Below are 20,649 nucleotides of genomic sequence, written 5' to 3'. Positions count from 1 at the left end.
AAGACCAGTCAGTATGTAGGACTGGTTTGATACAATTAAACTGATCATGCTTTCAGAGTTAATGAAAAATTCTTGTGAAAACGGAATTACTGTGATTGAATGTAGTATTATTAGATTATAAATTATTTGTTCTATTTATGTTCTGGCAATATTGAGGGTCTGGTAAAACCAGACGACAGGGCGGGAGCTTTTATTTTGAAAGGACGGAAGCGAACGAACGTAGCTGTGTGTTCATATAAGTTTGGGAGTGTTCAGGGTCGTGCCCAACTGGCGTAGCTAGTGAATGTTGTAAATTATTCTGAACTTGCTGGTGCACAACAGCAACCTTGTACCTAAACCTTCCGTGTCTGCAACCTCTGATATGCGTTGATCTTGCATGGGTTTTTTTTTTTTTTGGCAACTCAACAATAAGTAAGTTTTAGATGCTCAGTGTTTGATAACCAGCTAACCGGGTAAACTACCTGTAAAATAGCGTATGAATTAATAGCTAGAAAAACATTCCTCTAGCTGCTCACTTCAGCAAACTTGTATCTATTCAGGTAGAATATCATTTATCTAACTAAGCTAACATGGCTAGCACTTTTAAGAATATGGCTACATTTCGTATGACTCTTAAAGAAATGCTATCTAGCTATGGATATTAACTAACTAGTTGTTTGTATTGAGTCGTTTCGCGTTTAATAATCTCGCAGTATAAAGATAGAAAGATTGCTGTCTTAGCTAGCGTTGTTAGCAGTCCTAGATAAGATGGCTAGTCAAATATGCTGGGTTTTATGGTTTACTTCGCTAAGCGACAACTTTTCTAGCTCCCCAACTCTTCTGAGCTCGGTTAGGTTAGCTGGCTGGCTACGTTGTTTGTAAACCTATTACATTTTATTTGACCGGTTGTTTTTGGGGTTTTTTTTGCTTCACAGATGAGTCGTAGCATAAAGCGTGCTTATATCGTTTATTTTTTTCCAGAATGAGTTTGCTGGAAATCAGCGAGAACGTACGGCTCGCCAGAGAGTACGCATTGCTAGGAAACTACAGTTCAGCTGTAGTTTGCTATCAGGGGGTACTGGAACAGATTCAGAAATATATGTTTTCAGTTCGAGACTCCGCTGTGAAACAAAAATGGCAACAGGTAAGAGTAACGCTTACAGAACACAATGCTGCTAATGTGCGATCTAAGGACCTGTCATATCCTACCACTGAAGGCTCTTGTGTATAGGTCTACCCTTATGTTCCATGTCTGCAAACAGCACAGGCATGACAGAAGGTTTGGTTGTCGGTTCGAAGTATATCCTGTGCCTCCGTGCGTTTCTGAACAGGTTTGGCAGGAAATCAACGAGGAGAACAAGCATGTCAGGGACATCATGACAACACTCGAGAGTTTCCAGCTGGAGACTGCCCCAAAGCCAAGCAGCTTCAGCCAAGATAATGATATCGTGCCCGTTCAGGTGGAGCACAGGTACACGTGCATGTGTGATTTTAAATGGCTCGGAGTTTTTCGTTGAGTACTGATCCTGTCCCACATTGCCTTGAGACCTCAGACTCAACCTAGTGTGGCTGTTAATTCTACAGTAGATTTAGTACCGTTATGTCCATGATACAGATTTGTGGTATGGATTTCATATTTGGGTGAAGCTATGTGGATGTGCTATTAGGTGGTTGTTGGGTCTTTGTGAGCGTTTCCAATGAGATTCAAGATAAGTCTTGTGTGAGCTATATTGGTATTCATATTGGTAAAGTTGTCTCCTTATTTTACCTGCAACAGAGTTTGACATTGAACTTAGGTTTACAGTCATTTTAGCATTCAAATTCAACTTTCAAGGCAACTTCAACCTTAATCCTATGGACGAATGAAAGGCAGGCATTGAAAGCAGTAGACCCAACAGTAAAGTGCAGGTGCATAATTTTGTACAGGTCATCCCCATGTGCAGTCCGGCGTACCCCCATGCCAAGTAGAGATGGCAAAGGCCATGGAAACAGGCTCAGTACTGGTCCCCGCTTCCAGAATCGACAATCACCACGCAGTACCAATGGTGACCGAGGAAAAGCTCAGAAGGGCAAAGACAAGAAAGAAAATGCATCCAAGCAGAAAGAAGACAAGGTAAGGATGGATGGCTGGGCAGACAGGTGGGCATACATTTGCATACAAATGGTAGAGACATGTCACTACCAAGGTTTGAGCGAACCTTATCGCATTGTCATTGGAGTTGTGCTCTTGAGATTGAATATTCCAATTGCAGGGTTACAAGGTCAGACATAAAATGCTGAGCAGGGAATTGTTCAGCATTTTAGAAGGAACAGTCAGTTACAGACTTCATAGGTCTAATCCTCTAAAAGATTCACTGGTGGGCTTAGTCACAGCACCAGAGGGAATAGTATAGGGTAGAATTTTTCAAGGTGCTAGACAATATGGATGTTCATTTCCAAGAACAGTATAACCAACCACAGTTGCTGATTTTTGGAGAAAAGTTGAGAATGTTCTCCTTACTGGAAAATGGCGGCTGTCATTGGACAGTATCCTGAGAGAAACATATTTTGAAGGTCCAGCTGCCAGTGTGTTTCCTCACAGACTTTCTCAGACGTTGTGTAGTAATGAAGCTGCAGATATGCAAAGTGGTGTTCCAACTGAGTTAAGAAACTTATTAGATGAGGTTGAGAAGCTTGTTGGAGCGGTATCTGGTCATACCTTTTGTATGCTCAAGACTGAAAATTTGGTTAAGATCTACCATGTCTAGGCAGCACCTTGATGATGTAGCTCTATTCAACATGCACCTAGAGGCCTTTGATCAAGGGGACTTGAGGATATTTGACAACAGTTTCTGTCCGTGAATGATTGGTGTAGGCATCTGTTTTGAGTATTTTTGGGTAGACAGTAAGGACCATCACGAGGAAAAACAAGGAATGCTACGGAATGGAAAAGAAAATGAAGTAGGCCTAATGAATATAAAAATGTTTGTTGGATGCACAAATACAGAAATATTTTGTCCTCGTTCACTTTTTATTTTAACAAGTAACTTCCTAAAGTTTTCTTTCTTTCAGTTTTTGTGACTGTAGTTTTTATTTAAATGTTAATACAGATCTTGACACATTCAGACAGAAAGAGGACGTTGGATGGCTGGTGGGTGGGTTGAAAAGAGGAAAGACTTCATTGGCATCGTTTAGGCTTTTTCAGTCTGCTGTCTGCATAATGGACATTCACTGGGTCTCATTGTAACTCTAAGCCTTATGTTTTCATTGTGAACCACATGTCCCTGGCAGTATTGACACAGCATACTTGCCAACCTGCACTACCGGTTTCCTGCTGACAGCAAATACAGGCAGCTGAGCCAAAACAAAACGATAAGGTTAAATTGCTGTGTCTGTCTTCAGACCAAACTCACACTTGCTTATTAATTTGATAGTTTGTGGCTTGTTTGAGTGCCTTTGATATTGGATTCACCAGTCTGTACAGAGTCTCTCTCTGTCTGTCTGTCTGTCTGTCTGTCTGTGTCTCTCTCTGTCTGTCTGTCTGTCTGTCTGTGTCTGTCTGTTTGTGTGGTTTTGATAATGATGTACACTAAAGTGTGGACACTTCTTCAACTTCCAGAACAAACCTGAGATCCCTGAAACAGAGGTGAAGAAGTTTGACCGAGGAGGAGAAGACAAAGACCTGATTGAAACTTTGGAGAGAGACATAATCTCCCAGAACCCCAATGTAAAGTGGTGGGTTCATCCTTCCTCCATGTTGGCACCACTAATAATCAGTAGAAGACAGACTGGACCACTTGGTGGGAGCTCACTTACATAATGCTAACTGGCCCTTGCAATACCAATGTCCATTGAAGTCTGAAAATTGACCTATAGAGACCTGTTATGAAATCTCAATTTTTACAGGAGTCTTTGCATGTTTTCCTGATGGGGAAAATGACCATCTTCATTTTCTGATCTTTATTAAAGTGAGGTGCACTGAATGTTAGTAGATGTTCACAAACAAACCTATGTACTTAATGGACATGCACATGCTCATAAGACTGCTAGTGGTAAAATGTATACAAGCAAAATCTGGTTGTAACAAGATTATGAATTGGATTTTTTTTATTTTTTATTAAATGGTAGTGGTCAAGTGCACATCCATATTTCTTGTCAATATTTCTTATTTTTTTCCCTTTTGAAAAGTTGGTATGGGACAGAAAGTACGCGCTAGAAATATGATCTGTGCTGGATATATTAACAGAAGCCACGTTATAGAAGTTCATCACAGCAAACTCCAGGCATGGTTGTGTACACACAAGCATGTGCAAGCTGTCCTGTCGTGATGTTTGCCGTAACCCCGCCCCCTCCTAGGGATGACATCGCGGATCTGGAGGATGCGAAGAGGCTGCTGAAGGAGGCCGTGGTTCTACCCATGTGGATGCCTGAATTCTTCAAGGGGATCAGGCGACCATGGAAGGTATGGCTGCGGTTCTTCCAGGGAGGACAACTCCGGTTTGATCTTTATGGCTTTTTTCCCCCTGATGAGACCAAGAAGATTCCGTTAGGAGCACTCTGAAAAACCTGAATTTGCCTTTTGTTGGAGAAAGATCAAGAAATGTGTGCTTGAGGGTAATTTGGCAAGTAGCAATTTTACGTGAGACTCAGTGGGTCTGATTTACTGCGTCCTTTGTTGGCCAGAAAGCCTTATATAATCACGTTTGCCAAAAAGCTAAAAACATTGACCATATTTTAATTGTCAGTGTGTCTGATTGAACGGTTCAATTTGTTGATTTTAGGGTGTGCTAATGGTTGGCCCACCAGGCACTGGAAAAACCCTGCTAGCGAAAGCCGTAGCAACAGAATGCAGAACCACCTTCTTCAACGTCTCCTCCTCTACGCTGACCTCCAAATATCGTGGGGAGTCTGAGAAACTTGTGCGTCTCCTATTTGAAATGGTAAATTCACACAAGCACACATGCAGGGTATCCCTTACTTGGCTCATTGGCTGACACTACTGCTTATTTATTGCGTAGTTGAGGCAAGTGCTGTAGCCTAGAATACATGTGCTTAAGGATGTCTCTGTGCATGTGGGTGATTAGGCCCGGTTCTATGCTCCAACCACCATCTTCATCGATGAGATTGACTCCATATGCAGCCGCAGGGGAACCTCAGAGGAGCATGAAGCCAGCAGACGAGTGAAAGCCGAGCTGCTTGTGCAGATGGACGGTACGTGCACATGGTCCCACAGTCAACGGACGGATGGTATTTACACATAGTCCCACACTCAACAGACGGACGGTACGTGCATGTGGTACATAGCTGCCTGCCTGTTTCCCCTTTGCTGCAGGTGTGAAAGAAAGAGGCTGAATATATTATCTGACTTTAGAGGCTGAACATTAGGACTGAAAGATACGGAGAGCTCAAGTTGCAATATTTAGAATTTTCTGACAAATGTAATATGTAAAAGAAAATAAAGCTACTTGTCACACTGGCTTTGGAAAGGGTGTATTTAGAGTATGATGATGATGATGATATAGCTATACATCCTAATATATTCCATATCTCAGTCGCAGTAGTGTTAGACAATGAACCATTTGACATTACATAAAAGATTGACCAGGATTATTTTTGAGATCACGTATTTGTGTACCGCATCACGTGAATGTGGATTCCGATTGGTCAGGATGTTCCCCGAATGCTGTTTAAAGAGTCATTTTAATACAGGCCTCATTTCCATATTCTTACCTGTTGCAATATTATTTTCCAAAGGCCAGTACTGCAGTAATGATTCACATGCACTTACTGAACACTGTTGCATGGAAAGGTTTGTGGACGTGTAATTTGGGAGCACACTGGCTCTCGCATGGTGCTCACATTGATTTGATATTTTCTTACGTAAAACCAACAAGACTTGAAATGGATTAATTTTAAGGGGCAGTAGTTTTAATATAAAACTCTGTTCGCTCTTTGTGAAACGTAGAGCACTTGTCACAAATTTCTCACATCCTTCTGCTTTGATTGCACATGCACCCACGACTCCGGTTTCATTATGCAAACTATGTTCACTGTGTATGCCATGTACATAACAACTGTGTTTTCTGTGTATGCCATGTACATAGCAACTCCTCTTCTATCTCCTGTAGCCATTGCACACATACACTTTAACTAATTGCATATTTACATATATCCGTTGCACGCGCTCTACATCTAAGACAGCACTTGATTTTTAATTGTACTTGATTTCCAATTCACATCCTTTGTGTGCTTGTAGATTGTATATTTATACAGTGTATCTCTTCCTATGTTGTGGTTTTTTTTGTTTTTGTTTGTTTGTTTGTTTTTTTTGTTTTTTTTTTAATTTTTATAGTAATCTAATTCTATGTTTGACACCTACATCAAGATTATAGGAATCTTTTGGTAACACAGAAAGGAGCTTGAATGCTCCTGCAAGGTGTTGCATGTTGAAAATATCCATGTTGTGTTCAATCTGTTGGGGCACGCAGGTGTTGGAGGAACATCTGAGAATGACCCATCTAAAATGGTGATGGTTCTGGCAGCCACTAACTTCCCTTGGGACATCGACGAAGCTCTGCGCCGCCGACTGGAGAAAAGGATTTACATCCCACTGCCCTCAGGTACTACATTACCCAGCATGCCTCACTACACTGAGATACAAGAACTTATATCATTCCACTTCCTTAGCTGAAGGTTATTTTGCTGGTGCTGTCATGACTTAATGTTCTGTGCTGGTATTATTTCTGGGCACTGCATGTTTCAAGTGCGTTAATGTGTGTGATCTGAAGCTAAGGGTCGGGTTGAACTGCTGAAGATAAATTTGAAGGAGTTGGACTTGGCTGATGATGTTGACATGGACAAGATTGCAGAACAGATGGAAGGCTACTCAGGTGCTGACATCACCAACGTCTGCAGGTCTGGCCCACACCTAAAAATCCCAGAATCCTCTTCTTACGCCTAGAAAAATGGAGTATATGGTTTGTTGATCATTTATCACAATATTGATAAGTCTACAAACTGAAAATAAGCCCTCTGTCAAATCTCCTTTCTTTGCCCTTTGTTGTGTGTTCAGTTTGTTCTGGTGGATAGCAGAATGTTCACTGTAATGCGGGCCAACCTTTTAATCATGTGAAATCAAGGTTTTACCAGCGTGTTTTACTACAGTTGTAGGGGAGTATCCCCCACCTCCCTGCCCACCATCATGCGGCCTTTTTTATTAAACTGCTGCAGCTAGTCATACCAACATGCTGTTTGTGAGGCCATCATTAAGGAGGAGCGTGTGTTTGAATGTCCGTTGCAGGGATGCGTCTCTGATGGCCATGAGGCGGCGCATTGAGGGCCTGACGCCCGAGGAGATCCGCAACATCTCCCGAGACGAGATGCACATGCCCACGACCATGGAGGACTTCCAGACAGCCCTGAAGAAAGTGTCCAAGTCCGTCTCAGCCGCTGACCTGGAGAAATACGAGAAGTGGATTGCAGAGTTTGGCTCCTGCTGACTTTGCCCAGCACCCACTGTAGGGAAAAGGTTGGGGACCTGCACCACCTTACCACCTTAAATCACATCATCTTTAGCTTCTTTTGAAATCCTGAAGACCAGTTTTCATGGTTCCAGTGTATTCCAATGTAGCCCCTCACCAGGCTCCGGCTGTCCGTAATCATGGGTTGGGCGGACAGTTTTATAATCACTTTCAAGGCCAAAGATGAAGCCATTGTTGAAATTAAATTATTCAGTCACAAGTGATTTTATTTTTTATACCTGAGAATCTGAGCTTGAGAACTGCTTTAGAATAGTTAACATTCTGTTCAAATATGGGATTATTTTGGATACACAGACTAAAAAGTGATATGTTTGTTTAGTTTATAGCTAAAGCTGGAAAGAGGTTCTTTAGACCAGTGAATACTCATTCTGCAATAACCTTGAGCTGCTTCATGTCTAGATGCCTTCAGCTCAAGACCACACTGCCATGTTTTCTAATTGTCATAGCCAATGAAAAGTGAGGTTTGTTGGACCTGTGATTTGAATGACTTTTCTTAATTTTTTTTTTTTTTTTTTGGTAGAAGTGCTTAAAACTTGGTAACATCTGAACATTTCTTTGTGTTGTAAAATTGAGGATGTGCTGTTGTTGCATATCTTGATGTGGACTCTTCAACACTACTGCCCATCAGTAAATTCCTGCTGAGTTTACTAGCTTGTGCCTTTTAAACTGACAAAGGTCATGGAGACCACTGCCTTGTAGTATAGGATCAGTTTTTATAAATCCATGATTGTCATTTATAAAACATTTTCTTTCACTTCTGTGCAATCATTTAAAAAAAATGGCCAGACTATTTCTTTATAAACATTAAAGTTTTGAGAATATTCTTCTGAAGCCTTTCTCATCATTTTAAAAGATCTAAATTGGCTGCCTAACATGACTTTCAAATAAACAATTTATTTAGAATTTAAAATAATTGCATTTTGTACTTTGCCCAACCTGGTCATATCTAACAAGCACATCAGCTACAACACATGATGCCATGTATTTTGATAATTACAGTGGACTGTACAGGAGACTGGGCCTTGTAATTACTACTGCAGCATGAAGGCCTTAACACGAAATGGATTTTGCTGATGCCTTTTCTTGCCATGGGATTCCAGGAAAGTATTCCGCAAATATAAAACATATTGTTCATGGGATTTGAAATTGAATCACAACCATTTTGCAGTTGTATATGCTGTTATTTAAACCTACACACTATTCCAGCAGATCTGGGAACATGTTTATTCCCAATGAGCTCTGAAAAATGTATTGATTTTCCCCAAGTTTTAGAATGGATGGATATTTTTTCAAAATATATGCATTTGACACCAAGATTCTAAATATACTTCACAAGAAACTAGATCTCCCTTTTCTGTTCAGCTGCATACATTATTTAATGTGAAGCAAGTCTCCCCTTTTGTTCAGTAATGATCTTTTGAAATAACAAGCACTATCTTTAGCTTGTTTCTGTGAGGGAAAGAATGAGCTCCACAACCCATTAATGGAGCTGCTCAGGCAAGGAATACATTTTTTTTAAAAAATCAGCAGTTTGCTTTATTAATTTTAAGTTTAGTGCAAGTACATTATGCAGTCCATGTCTCTGTGTACACGCTCTCGGTGACCTCATTGTGCTGCCCTAGTAACATCTGATCAGCAAAACACCAAGTTTCCTATATTTATGAAACAAATAGTATTTTAATAAAGACTACTGAAACAGCTTTTTCCTTTTGTAGACACCTCTTACAGTTTTGGGGGAAATGATACACAGAACTGATTTAGCATTACCTTAGTTATCTGGATCCAAACCCAAATGAACATTTATTCAAAACATTACTGGATGGTACCTCACATCAAACCTAAAATTGAGAGTGCTAATCTGCACTTACTGCTCCCCACCATCAGAGGAAAAACTAAACACAATTCAAACTTCAACCCCAAAAAAAAAAAGTAAAATGACATATTTCAAAATGTGTATTCAGTTGTCATGTACATTATGAGAAAATTGTGTTTATTCTCACTTCCATTATACATTGGCTGTAGCCAGTAACATTTTACAAAGACAATAGCATGTATTTTGGTAAAATTCCAAAACTTCATTTCCTATACATCACATCATGACATAGTGTGAGCTATACTAAAATATCACTCTTCACATCATGTACAATAGGCTTTTTTTCCATAGGCAGTAGCACTCAGCAAATACAAACAAGAAAAATGTTAACCAAAGATGATGCCTCACTGAATCAGAACTCCACACTTGCCTTCTAATGAAGAAACACAAAGGAATAACTGGGATTTTTATAAAGTGCTACATTTGGAAGAAGGAAAACTTGCAGGACATCCCATGAAAATGGGAATGCCACAAACAGGAAAAGGAAGGATCAGTACAGGGTTTCCCTCAGGCTGGATTTCTCCTCTGTCTCTCCCTCATTCTCCACTAGGCTCTGCTTTTCCTCCTCAGGCAGCAGGGTCTCCGGGTTCAGGTGAAAGAAGCCCCTGGAGAAGAAGAATAAATCATATTAGATTAAGTGCACCTGAAGCTTCATAGCCCTGGCTATAATGGCACAGTGCTAAATGAATCCTGTGGTAATAGATTAACTGGACTAAATTCATTTAACTGGATTTTGGCTTCTGGCATTATATTAAATTCTGAAATATTTTATTAGCCAAAAAACCTGATCAAATAACTGGTCTCAGGTGATAAATATACCCAATCATAAGGAAACGGTGGACACTATATTAATCAATTCGCCATGCATATTGCAGTACAGCTGATGAAGGCATACTGTTTGAGGCATACTTGTGTTCGCAAACAGGAAACAGGAGGTCCAGTATCTTGATGATGACAGCAGAACCCACAAGCCCCACGACAACCACCCACATGACGAGGAAGAAGAGCGGCAGAGACTCTGAGCAGAAGCGTCTCAGGCTGTCCCTGAGCTCCTCCATCCACCGACATGCCACCTACATTTAGACAGAGTCACACACACATGATCACTGAGCCCCCATGGACTGGGCTGCACCAGGAAAATTCTCTGCGTGTGATCAGCATCGTAGAGACCATAAAGGCTTAAGATTGTGACATCACTTCAAAGTGTTCTGCATGGACGACTCCTGTCTTAGCCTGCCGTTTGTAGTCCAGTATTTCTCCTTTTCACATGCCTAATTGGAGAATTGCAACCACGTTGCAGCCAATCTGCATGTGGCACAAGACTGTTTAGAATGTTCATTTTAAGGGCTGTAACTAACGTTCCAGACAAATGGCTTTGAACCGTCGGCGGATATAGCGAGAAGCTTTACTGCCTTATCGGTTCTGCACGGTCACCCACAGAGTAAGTGGAAAGTGGCTGTGTATCACTCACACTGTAGGAGGAGGGGGTTTGTCTGAGGGGTGCCTCAGGCAGCAGGTCGTCCGGATTGATGGCCTCCTCTTGCAGGGTACCGGGCTCCATGCGCAGGGGTGTCTCTGGGAGCTTCCCTGGGGCAGCAATCTCCTCCTGGGTGGTTTCAGCCTGGTCTAGAGCATAGTGGCTGGTTGTGTGCAACACCTGGTCCTCAGCTGGAGGGTGGACAATAATAATAAACTCTCATTTGGCTTCAATGACTCCATTTCTCTACCTCATTCACCTTGTTTCATGGTGACATTATAAGCACCACACTAATAATTTAACATGCCCAACCTAGCTTAGAGAGGACTTCGTCATTCACAATGACATCGTCTTCGTGCGGCATGGCCGAGATCCTGCTCTTGGACACAGGATAGATGTTGTGCTCCTGAGTGATCTCCTCAGAGTTCTGGTTCAGCAGCATTTTAACTTCCCATACATCTGGCTGCCAGACCTGCAGTTAACGCATTACCCAACACTGCAATGACATATCTGTGGCTTAGAGCACATGTTGAGCTCTAATAACCTAGTGACATTCAACAAAATTAAGTAATGGTTTTCGGTGGTAAGGCATTTAAAACTCCTATAAAAGCAGGTCCTACAGAGAACTATGCATCCTCTCTGCTCATAAAAGCCTAAAAGAAAGCTGTTAAAACAGGACAGTTACCCTCTCCTGGCCAAGCTGGATCATCTCCTGAGCAAGAGTCAGCAGCAGTGCCTCCTCACCCAAGTCACTCTGCAGGTATGACTGATCCAGCATCAGCCTCAGCACACTGCTGACCAGCACGCCGGCCTCCTCGCTGCCACTAACGTTTCCACTGTCCACTGTGGCACCATGACAGTGGGTTTCAACACATTACTGTGTCTAAGTGGTCAAGCATCTCACACACTTTGGTGGTTAGCAGAATGAGCTTGCATAACGAGTTTAAATGTACTCGGACCTAAATGAAAAATTGTTGAACATTAATTTATAAATGGTGGAACCGTTTATAACTTATGACACATGGACAGGGCTAATCCTAGACTTGAGCTCATTTAAGAACTTGGAATCAAACTCCGCACCATGCTAAGGAGGTGTGTCAGAGCCGTTCACACCTCCCTTCTTACTCACACAGCAGAGCTTGGCACATCATCCTCGTCACTCCCGATGGCTTGATAGGAACCCCATTGACAATAGTTTCGTTGTCTGCCATGGTAACAGTCAAGTTTATCTGAAAGACAATTTACCTACACTGAGAAAGCGAATGCAGCTGATGACACAGCCGATGACACACTCCCATGAGAGCTAATGTCCCAATTTTACGTCATAGGCAATAGTTTGTATTTCAGTTTACACTAAGAATGTGAGGCATTGTCCCCAAAGCACATAGTTTAATTCAGTAACTTGCCAAAAGGATTTTGTTTAAGTGTTTGTTTTGTCATCTGAGTGGCTCACCACTGACAGAAACAAGGCTGCAATGGTCTTAGATTACTTGATAGGTTCCACAATTTTGAACTTGGTTGTGAATTGCAAGCAGAGCTTAATTTAGAGCTAGGCTTACATGTGATTAGGAGTATGCATTTTCACAATTTGTAAAGAAATAATGCAATCTATGGTATTTATGGTGGATAGCAGACCTGTGACAAAGTTCTGTGTGTACTCTCACGTGACCATTTCATTAACATGTCTGTAGACATGTTTATTTTACCTGTACATTGTAGGCTGACTCATTTTTACCAACTGCCGTCACATTGATGACATTTTCCTGTGGACACAAACGGAGTTTTACACACGCACGCACGCACGCACACACACACACACTATTATAGTCTACATATACAGTGGCGAATAATACATCTTCTACTAAGCACCTCAATATAAAATTCTTATTACCAAAAACTGCCTTTCTTTCGCAATTTGCAGTTGATTCTCAGTAGTATAGGAGCATATACACGGTCGGGTTACTTTGACTGATATTGTGATAGGCACGTTATACTCTGCGACAATAACAGCATAAAATGAAAAGTAATCACAGAAAACACAGTGATCCTAACGTAGCTAATCGACTGCTTATGATTTAGCTAGTTGGCTAATCTTCTTAAAATTCTGGGTTAGAGTTTGGTGTCCTTTATTTACTTTTGAAAACGACACAAACAATCGTACCCGGCATATCATGTATTATACAGCCACAGCTCTGCGGAACCTTAGCTAACTGACACAGGTACGCTAGCTAGTTAGCTAACAAAGCTAGCCAGTTAACGAAATAAATCTGTTCCGTCATGGTTGATAATTAAATGGCCTACCGTGTTCAACTGTCGTGTCTCTGAACGTGTCGTAATGTAGAGGATAATTAAAGAGAACACTGTTGAAAATATTGTCCAGGGCGACGCCATCACTAGCTAATAGCATACACGAAGTGCTCCTACTTCTTCTTCTTTAAGAAGGCTAAATGCATCTAGATGCATTACTGCCACCCTTCGGAGACACACAAGAACAGGCGGGGCCTGTGGTAAAACAGCCCACCTAAACTATCAGGTCGACGCTCTCTGTCACATGCACAAAGTGTAATGAAATTGTATCCGATAAGAAAAATGAAACATTTCCTCAAATTTCTTTCTTGATATTTCAAACCAAAATCTTGCTTGAAATTAAGAGTTAAAATGCCCAGTTGTACAAGGCGGATGCACTTAGCGTTGATGCAAAGACTTCAGGGAGAGAGCGTGACAGAGAGAGAAAATCCCAAAGACGTAATTTATTATTCTATACCAGGTTTGTCCACCTCCCGAGGGCTGTTAATGATGTCTCTACTTTTTGTCCTTCCATAAAATAGCATGAAAAAGAAACGAAAAAGAACTAACGCGTTTCATTCGATAGTAGACCTAAAATTAATGTCGTTTTTGTCTTGGTATATAGTATATTAATTTGATCATTTAAAACTGTAGACACAAAACAACAACAAACAACAACAACAACAACAATAATAATAATTAGCAAAAGTACTTCCACTACCATCACCACAAATAATAATAGTAATAATAGTAAAAAATAACATAATAACAGAAACAGTTTAATTACATCTAACAAGTCATTAAGACATTAACATGTAATAATAACTAATAAGTAATTCTAACCTAATATGTAAACATAAAAGAAACTTTTCTCTAAAGTTTATAATATAGTTTAAAAAAAGTTTATAATATAAGTAGAATGTCAAATAGAATCAAATGCCTTTTTAAAATCAACAAAACAGGTTTGATTTGCTTGTTTATTGATTAGGTTTTGTAGGGCGTAAATGTGATCAGCTGTATGTGTGATTTGGAAGAAAGCCAATCTGACTTGTAGGACATGCTAGCATCCTACTGCCTAAAACCCATTTGCAGAATAAAAAGGAGGGTGTGTAGGAGGGTCATGGTGTCAGAGACTCCGCAGAAGGACAGAGTTCCTGCACTGTGAGCCACATACCCTCCTATTCCGGTGGGCAATACACCTGGCATCTTAGTCTCAGTGTTGTTGTGCCAATAGGTGAGAATGGAAGAACTCCAGACTCCAGGACTGATCATTGTGTCCCAACCAGCACTCCTTAATCTTTCCTTTCCTACTCATCCCTTTATACGATCCTGATATGGACTCCTTCCTTACTGTAGATTTCCACTCAGTTTGGGTTGACTTGCCTCGGGATGAATTTTATAACTAAATGCTAACTTATATAGCTAACATATTTTTGTCTGAAAGCTTATTGTGCCATAACCCTGTCCCATAAAGTTAAATGTTAAGCAAAGGAATTAGTTTGCTATCCAAAGATGGTATACTTTTCATTCAGTCTTGTAATGTTTCTGGTTTCTAGGCCATAGGGTATAAAGAGCCCTTTGTAAGAGGTGCGGTTCATATCAACAACAACAACAATAATAATATTTTAAAAATATAAATAAATAATAATAATTCAATTTTACATATAAGCACACAATTGGTGAACCCATCTTCATGTGTAAACCTATGCATATAGATATTTAAAAAAAAAATCCAAACAATCCTCTTATCCCCTTAACCAATAAATAAGTGATTTTAAAAGCAGTATTTGGTTATTTAAAATATTTAATTATTAGATTAAACATAATGCCACAAAAAATAAATACTCATATTTTCTTTTAGCTTTAATAATGTTAATTTTTTAATTAAATCAGTTTATTTGAGGTCAGTAATACTTATTCTGGTGCTTCTAGCTAAGTCACATCCTAATTTATTATCTGCATTTTCATTCAGTTGTATAACAGACAATCTGTTTCACTTTACACTTGTATTTTATGAAGGTGTCCAACTGATGATTCTAGACTGAAGAAAACACAGGACAAGGGGCTAAGCAGAATGAAAAAAAAAAATCAGTAGCCCAATACAGTTGCTTCAGGTTTTTATCTACTCATTACTACTCACAATGTGCAACATTATTTTAGGTCACATAATTTCACTGTTCCCCAGGTTAAGCCAAACCCAGCATAGAGGGGCTGAGTGAATGTGGTGTGGACTCTGTGTAGCAGGGTCATTGTGTCAGAAACACTGTAGAAGGACAGAGTTCCTGCACTGTGGTCCACATACACTCCTATTCTGGAGGATGGTTGGTCTTGGATCTCAGTCTTAAAGTTGTCATGCCAGAAAGAGAGAATTGGAAAACACACCAGACTCCACGACTGATCATTACATCCGAATCCACACTCAATACCACGCCCTTTCCTGTCAATCCCGATATATGAGACTGATATAGTCAGCCAGTAGCCTTTACTGGTCCAGTCAACCTCCCAGTAACAGCGTCCACACACCCTCTCTTTACACAGCACCTGCTCCCAAGAGTCAAATCTCTCTAGGCAATCAGGGTATAAATTGACCGACCCATCAAATGTTACCACTCTGTTACTCTCAGAAAGACCAAGGAAACGATGCGCTGTGTTGGGATCCAGAGTCATCTCACAGGAATCTTTAAAAACAAACAGCACCAAAGTAAAAATAGAACATCCTCATATATAAATAAGACAACAATTCAATTGTTGTGTGTGTGTGTGTGTGTGTGTGTGTGTGTATGTGTTATACATTTCAGAAAATCTTCTCTGGTCCTGGGTTCTGAGGCTAAATTCCCCTGAGCTGTGGCATCTGTGGAAAAACAGAAACAGAATGGTACAGCAGAGGGAATGAAAAATACACACGAGAGGGGAAAATACAGGTACCAGTGGAAATCTCGTGAGCATTACGTGTAATCAAATTATTATCTGAATATTAAAAGTGTATTGATAGTAGAACAGAGTAGTTCCCTGCTATTTCTCATTTCAATTACATACAGTGGGGCTTTATTTCAAAACTGCTTTACAAGTAGTATTACTGAAGCAGTTAAAAAGGTTTACTAAAACACTAATTTTAACACACGTATTACAACATTAACAACTTATAAGAACAAGTAACAAAAATATTTGACAAGTGTATGGACATATGCATATGTGCACCTAAAGTCTCAAACAAATACACACAGGTGCGTTGGTCATTCTCTGTATTACACAGCAGGAAGCCTCCTTGAAATTTCCTGGAGAACAGGTTTTATTCTTCCATTCTTTAGAGAATATTGTATGTCATTTGTTGTTTGGAGATGTCGTATGTCATCTCATTACAGAAGTTTTTTCTTTGTATTATAAATGTTCAAGGGGAAGAAGAAGATGAGCTTTGTCTCACGACACTGCCTATATAGTCTTATAGTCTTTCTCTGTCTCCCTCTAGTGGAAAGCATAATTAGAAAACATCTGTGTAGCACTTACTGTGCGGTGGGGAATTGCTGATAGAGTTCTTCATTTTATCCAGTAACAGATGCTGATCGACAATGACGTTGGTTGACAGCTCTGGTCTATTCTTCAATAAGGGAAATATTTAATACATAAAGAAAAAGGTACAAGTGTAATTGAATGATCTCACACCAAATGAGCACTGAGTAAGGGTTGGCACCAGGCACACTACTAATCAGGCTTGATGCCCAACAGCTGGGGTAGACCTTATATAAGCCCAGTGACCCAGTCACTCAGTGCTGGGTCTTTGCTAAGGTTTTGAGCAAAGCTCCTAGCTGATAACTTCAGGTATTGATGACTGTGAGCCCCTGTGCTACACCTCACTTCTTCCCTGCGAGGGTGTCTGTGTTTTTACACATCCCCTCCCCTCTCCAGTTTTCCCCTCTCGAGTCTGTGTCTCTCTCCTGGGGCTTCCCTTAGCCTTTCACGTTCCTTCCCATTTTCTGGTTTTGTTTGGAAAGTTTTAGTTTGTTTTTCTCCAGTGCATCGGGGTTACCATTCTTCCTGTGGCATCCTTTGTTCTCCCTTTTTTCCACGCTTGGCATGGTGTTTAGCTTTTCTTTTGTTTTACCTGACCCAAGCTCTGACTGTTCTGCACACCATCATTAGAGTGTGGTTGCTCACCTAGCAGACCTGGGTTCAAGTCTACCTTATACACTGCCTCTGTGGAGAGAAGTGATTTTTCTACACCTCTCCCGTGGTACCTAGACTTTCACCCAAGCTAGCTGATATAAACTAGGCCTTACAAAGACCAACTCTTTATCATAGAAAAAACAGACTGCCTGTTGGAAGACTTACATTTAGCATTTAGTATTACATTTAAATTTAGAATGTCCATACTTTCAAACATTCACACTCTGTTACAGAAGATATATAAATGAGTGATTAAATAATCATACAAGGTAAAGTCACATAACCATATATTAGAATGATATCCACTCAAAAGAGTTACACATAATAAAGAGACATGAAGACATTACACAATTATCGTGGTTTAGTTATCATGTTTTTGCTTAATTCTATCTTATATATTAAGAATCTTTCTTTTGCGCGTGACTCTAAATGAGAAATGTAAACAGTATCAGTAGACTGTGAGGAAATTCTAGTTCTTACCTTCTTTCACAGCTCTTTCTTTTCCACCTGCTGTTCACTTTCATTTCAACCTAAATGACTGGGAGGATACTGAAGTTAGAAATGGGCATGGTCAGTGTCTCAAAGAATGTTTTAGAACTGAAAGATCTGAGTCACTTACAGCTTGAGTGGACTTACATTTTATCAACTTGTCATACAGTGTTGCTTCATTAAAAGGGTATCAGAGGTCAGTTTCATTTTCCATGAAATGAGTAGGAGTGGCTGCCTGGTTGCATCTCTCTCTGGGGGGCAGAGTGGGGATGTTGGTGGGAGGGCTTTTAAGCAGAGAACTATTTTTCTAAAATGAAATTAAAGTAATATTGCAAAACTTAGCTATGTAAAGTACTGCATTAAATGGAATGCAAATACAGGTTTGAAATGCTGTCCTACACATCATAATTACATTTCCATAAAATAATTAAATTATTTGCAAAAAGTATTAATTAAATTTTTATTTTTTTTTTTTCCAATTTTGGGGTGTCACAGTGCCCTCCTTGTTGGTAGTATGCGGTGGCAGTGAGCATGTGGAATTTGTTAAAATTTCTTTTGTGTTCACAGTTAATGTTCTGTTGGCCCAAGTGTCCCTTAGGTGTGTTGTTCATTAGTAGCCACACTACTTGGGGGTTATTATGTCATTATGTTTCTCCTTATTTAAGTCTACTATTGTTTTCATGACCTTGTCGGTCACTGTAACATTACATTGTCATCTTTTGTTATAGTTAGAGCACATTTATGGTTTTGTTTCACTCCTTCACCCATAACCCATGACTGTTACGTAACATGACTGTATATCTGTATATCTGTATATCTGTACCACCACGTAACATGACTGTATATCTGTACATCTGTATATATAGATTTAGATTTATACTCAATTAACCTGTTACAACAACTGTAGATATGGTACTATACAATGGATCTGTACATTCTGTAGATTGTGTACATATATACTCAACCATATACATTGTACATTGTGTATATAATCATAATATACATATATTGTACATACATTGTTAATATATTTTTGTACATACATAGAATATATATTTATCTGTATATATATTTTTTTTCTCTATGCACCCCTGGTTCTCTTCCTCAGTTTGGACAGAGCACTCTCCACCATTTCACTGCGTGTTGTACTGTGTATGACTATGTATGTGACAAATAAACCAAACTTGAAACTTGAAACAGGGGGTTTTCCTTTGTGTATTTTCTCCTGAACGCAACGCTAAGGAGTTTGTCAGAGCTATTGTAGAAGGAACTGAATTTCTGACTAAAATTCACTTTAGCTTTCTATTAAACTCCACTGCTGTTGGGGTAGATCTTTTCCCCGTGCGTGAAGTGTATGTTCTGGTGCAGCTGATCCCTGTTGCTGCAGGCACTGGAGCAGCAGGTGTTGAAGTACTCTCTAACTGTTGATTAAACTCCAAGAGTCCACTGCTGTCAACCCAGAGCCTCCTCCACACACAGGTGTTGGGAAACAGCAACGGGAAGGTTTACAGTGAGCTTGTTCTGCCCAAAGAGAGAGGACTGTAAAGCTGGCTTCTGTTTCAGGGACAGGTCACATGCCTGATGAAATGTTGATCTATAATATTCAAAGCTGTTTTAAAAATTTGGCAGCTCCCTAGCCCTACAGTTTTTCCTTAACCAGGGATAATTTAAAGAAAATTAAGGAACTCATATATACTTTTATTCATTTAATGTGTTTTCATATTATTATTTTTAACTCCACCTTTATGTCAAGTTGACATATTTATATATTTATATATAAAAGTATTATTACTTTTCATGCTTATGGATATTTCTGAGTATTTCTGTAATTTGGGTTTCATAACACGGAACAGTGTGTGTGTGTGTGTGTGTGTGTGTGTGTGTGTGTGTGTGTGTGTGTAAACACACCAAGGTCAGAGGACAGTGCACCCTGATACGTCTAGCTAGGGCCTCTAAAGCCTCATTCATCTGTTCCATTCTCTCCTCCATCTTACTCCTTCTCTGTCTTGCGCTCTCTCTGCTTAAATTTGACCTCTGCACAGTGTATTGGAACTACTGACTAGACTTCTGAAACTGCAGACTTGCTGCCCGATATTAGACTTCTGAAAACCTGATCTGAAGGTACTCTAAGAGTGCAAATAAATATCAAGAATCTGAAGATCAGCGGTTTCCAGCGCACTCCTGGATTAGAAATTTGCAGTACCCAGTGGCCTCTATGGAATTACTTTTTTACTCTCAGAAATTAGGTAATACAGTACATTCCTTTTATTTAATAATTTCTTAATCAATGTTTTCTTCAATTTACCAATGCTTCACATTTTGAGATTGTGAAAAACAGTGAATCTTTTAGATGTATATTTTAAGCACCGCTTAGTGAAACTGTATATAAACCTCTTCCTTCACTCATTGATATCAAAACATTAATAAATCTGTCAGAACATGAGATAGTATATCTACAGTGGTGGTCAAATGTTTTGAGACTAACAAATTTTGGTTTTCACAAAGTTTACTGCCTTAATTTTTTTGTCAGATAATTATATGATATGGTGAAATATAGTTATAAGCACTGCATACATATTTAAACATTTCATTGAGAAATACATCCAGTTTAAGCAAAGACTTACTATTTACAGTTTTGACCTTTCTTTTCTAAGACTTCTGCAGGAGGGTGACCGCTTTCACCTCAGTCTGCCACCAGAGGGAGACAGTGAGCTACCACTCTGTAATTGATAGCAACCAACTACACCTATGGCTATACTTGCTTAACGGCTGCTTGCAGGTTGCCCAAACACTCAGTCTTGAGCTCACATAGCCACATTACTGATGTCTGAAAGAAGCCAGAGAAGTAGTAATTTTTGAGCTTG

The 20,649-nt window shown here is 39.8% G+C and overlaps 3 protein-coding genes across 5 annotated transcripts; 1 reads left to right on the top strand and 2 right to left on the bottom strand.

The window, feature by feature from the left end:
• The first annotated feature begins 230 nt into the window (after nt 1–230).
• katna1 (katanin p60 (ATPase containing) subunit A 1) lies at nt 231–8,322 on the top strand. Of its 2 annotated transcripts, none has more exons than XM_081695527.1 (11): nt 231–411; nt 961–1,123; nt 1,311–1,450; nt 1,906–2,092; nt 3,578–3,693; nt 4,315–4,420; nt 4,740–4,898; nt 5,043–5,169; nt 6,447–6,578; nt 6,747–6,935; nt 7,259–7,398. In XM_081695527.1, exons 1-10 carry the CDS (start codon nt 377–379, stop codon nt 6,917–6,919), a joined length of 1,338 nt encoding a protein of 445 aa, XP_081551653.1. In that variant the 5' UTR covers nt 231–376; the 3' UTR covers nt 6,920–6,935; nt 7,259–7,398. The 2 variants fall into 2 exon arrangements, with proteins under 2 accessions (XP_081551653.1, XP_026869902.2); XM_027014101.3 differs by having other exon boundaries at nt 232–411; nt 6,747–6,873; nt 7,259–8,322.
• A 1,133-nt stretch (nt 8,323–9,455) lies between these two features.
• ginm1 (glycoprotein integral membrane 1) lies at nt 9,456–13,306 on the bottom strand. The gene is made up of 8 exons (XM_027014104.3): nt 13,151–13,306; nt 12,556–12,612; nt 11,979–12,078; nt 11,535–11,692; nt 11,162–11,321; nt 10,844–11,040; nt 10,282–10,445; nt 9,456–9,977 (listed from the first exon to the last, which is right to left on the bottom strand). The coding sequence occupies exons 1-8, from the start codon at nt 13,238–13,240 to the stop codon at nt 9,863–9,865; spliced, it is 1,041 nt and encodes a 346-aa protein (XP_026869905.1). The 5' UTR covers nt 13,241–13,306; the 3' UTR covers nt 9,456–9,862.
• Nucleotides 13,307–14,985: 1,679 nt separating this feature from the next.
• On the bottom strand, nt 14,986–17,933 carry LOC145648629 (tripartite motif-containing protein 16-like). 2 transcript variants are annotated; one of them, XM_081695525.1, is made up of 5 exons: nt 17,916–17,933; nt 17,777–17,834; nt 16,640–16,725; nt 15,927–15,986; nt 14,986–15,813 (listed from the first exon to the last, which is right to left on the bottom strand). In XM_081695525.1, exons 2-5 carry the CDS (start codon nt 17,818–17,820, stop codon nt 15,287–15,289), a joined length of 717 nt encoding a protein of 238 aa, XP_081551651.1. In that variant the 5' UTR covers nt 17,821–17,834; nt 17,916–17,933; the 3' UTR covers nt 14,986–15,286. The 2 variants fall into 2 exon arrangements, with proteins under 2 accessions (XP_081551651.1, XP_081551652.1); XM_081695526.1 differs by lacking the exon at nt 17,916–17,933 and having other exon boundaries at nt 16,640–16,730; nt 17,777–17,863.
• Nucleotides 17,934–20,649: the final 2,716 nt, after the last annotated feature.

Source organism: Electrophorus electricus, chromosome 2, assembly GCF_041902795.1.
Source record: "Electrophorus electricus isolate QZ-2024a chromosome 2, ASM4190279v1, whole genome shotgun sequence".
NCBI classification, from domain to species: Eukaryota; Metazoa; Chordata; class Actinopteri; order Gymnotiformes; family Gymnotidae; genus Electrophorus; species Electrophorus electricus.
The sequence above is the reverse complement of the archived record's forward strand: the minus strand, read 5'-3'. Positions and strand labels throughout refer to the sequence as shown.

Coding starts and splice junctions, on each gene's coding strand:
- katna1 (XM_027014101.3), top strand. CDS start 377: ATGGGTTTTTTTTTTTTTTGGCAACTCAACAATAA. Junction 412..960: donor TTTTGGCAACTCAACAATAA/GTAAGTTTTAGA, acceptor ATTTTTTTCCAG/AATGAGTTTGCTGGAAATCA. Junction 4,421..4,739: donor GGATCAGGCGACCATGGAAG/GTATGGCTGCGG, acceptor TGTTGATTTTAG/GGTGTGCTAATGGTTGGCCC.
- ginm1 (XM_027014104.3), bottom strand. CDS start 13,240: ATGGCGTCGCCCTGGACAATATTTTCAACAGTGTTCTCTTTAATTATC. Junction 11,693..11,978: donor GATGTGCCAAGCTCTGCTGT/GTGAGTAAGAAG, acceptor ATGGTGCCACAG/TGGACAGTGGAAACGTTAGT. Junction 9,978..10,281: donor TTTCCTGTTTGCGAACACAA/GTATGCCTCAAA, acceptor CTTCTTCTCCAG/GGGCTTCTTTCACCTGAACC.
- LOC145648629 (XM_081695525.1), bottom strand. CDS start 17,820: ATGAAAGTGAACAGCAGGTGGAAAAGAAAGAGCTGTGAAAGAAG. Junction 16,726..17,776: donor AGAAAGAGCTGTGAAAGAAG/GTAAGAACTAGA, acceptor ATTGAAGAATAG/ACCAGAGCTGTCAACCAACG. Junction 15,814..15,926: donor CAGAGAAGATTTTCTGAAAT/GTATAACACATA, acceptor TTGTTTTTAAAG/ATTCCTGTGAGATGACTCTG.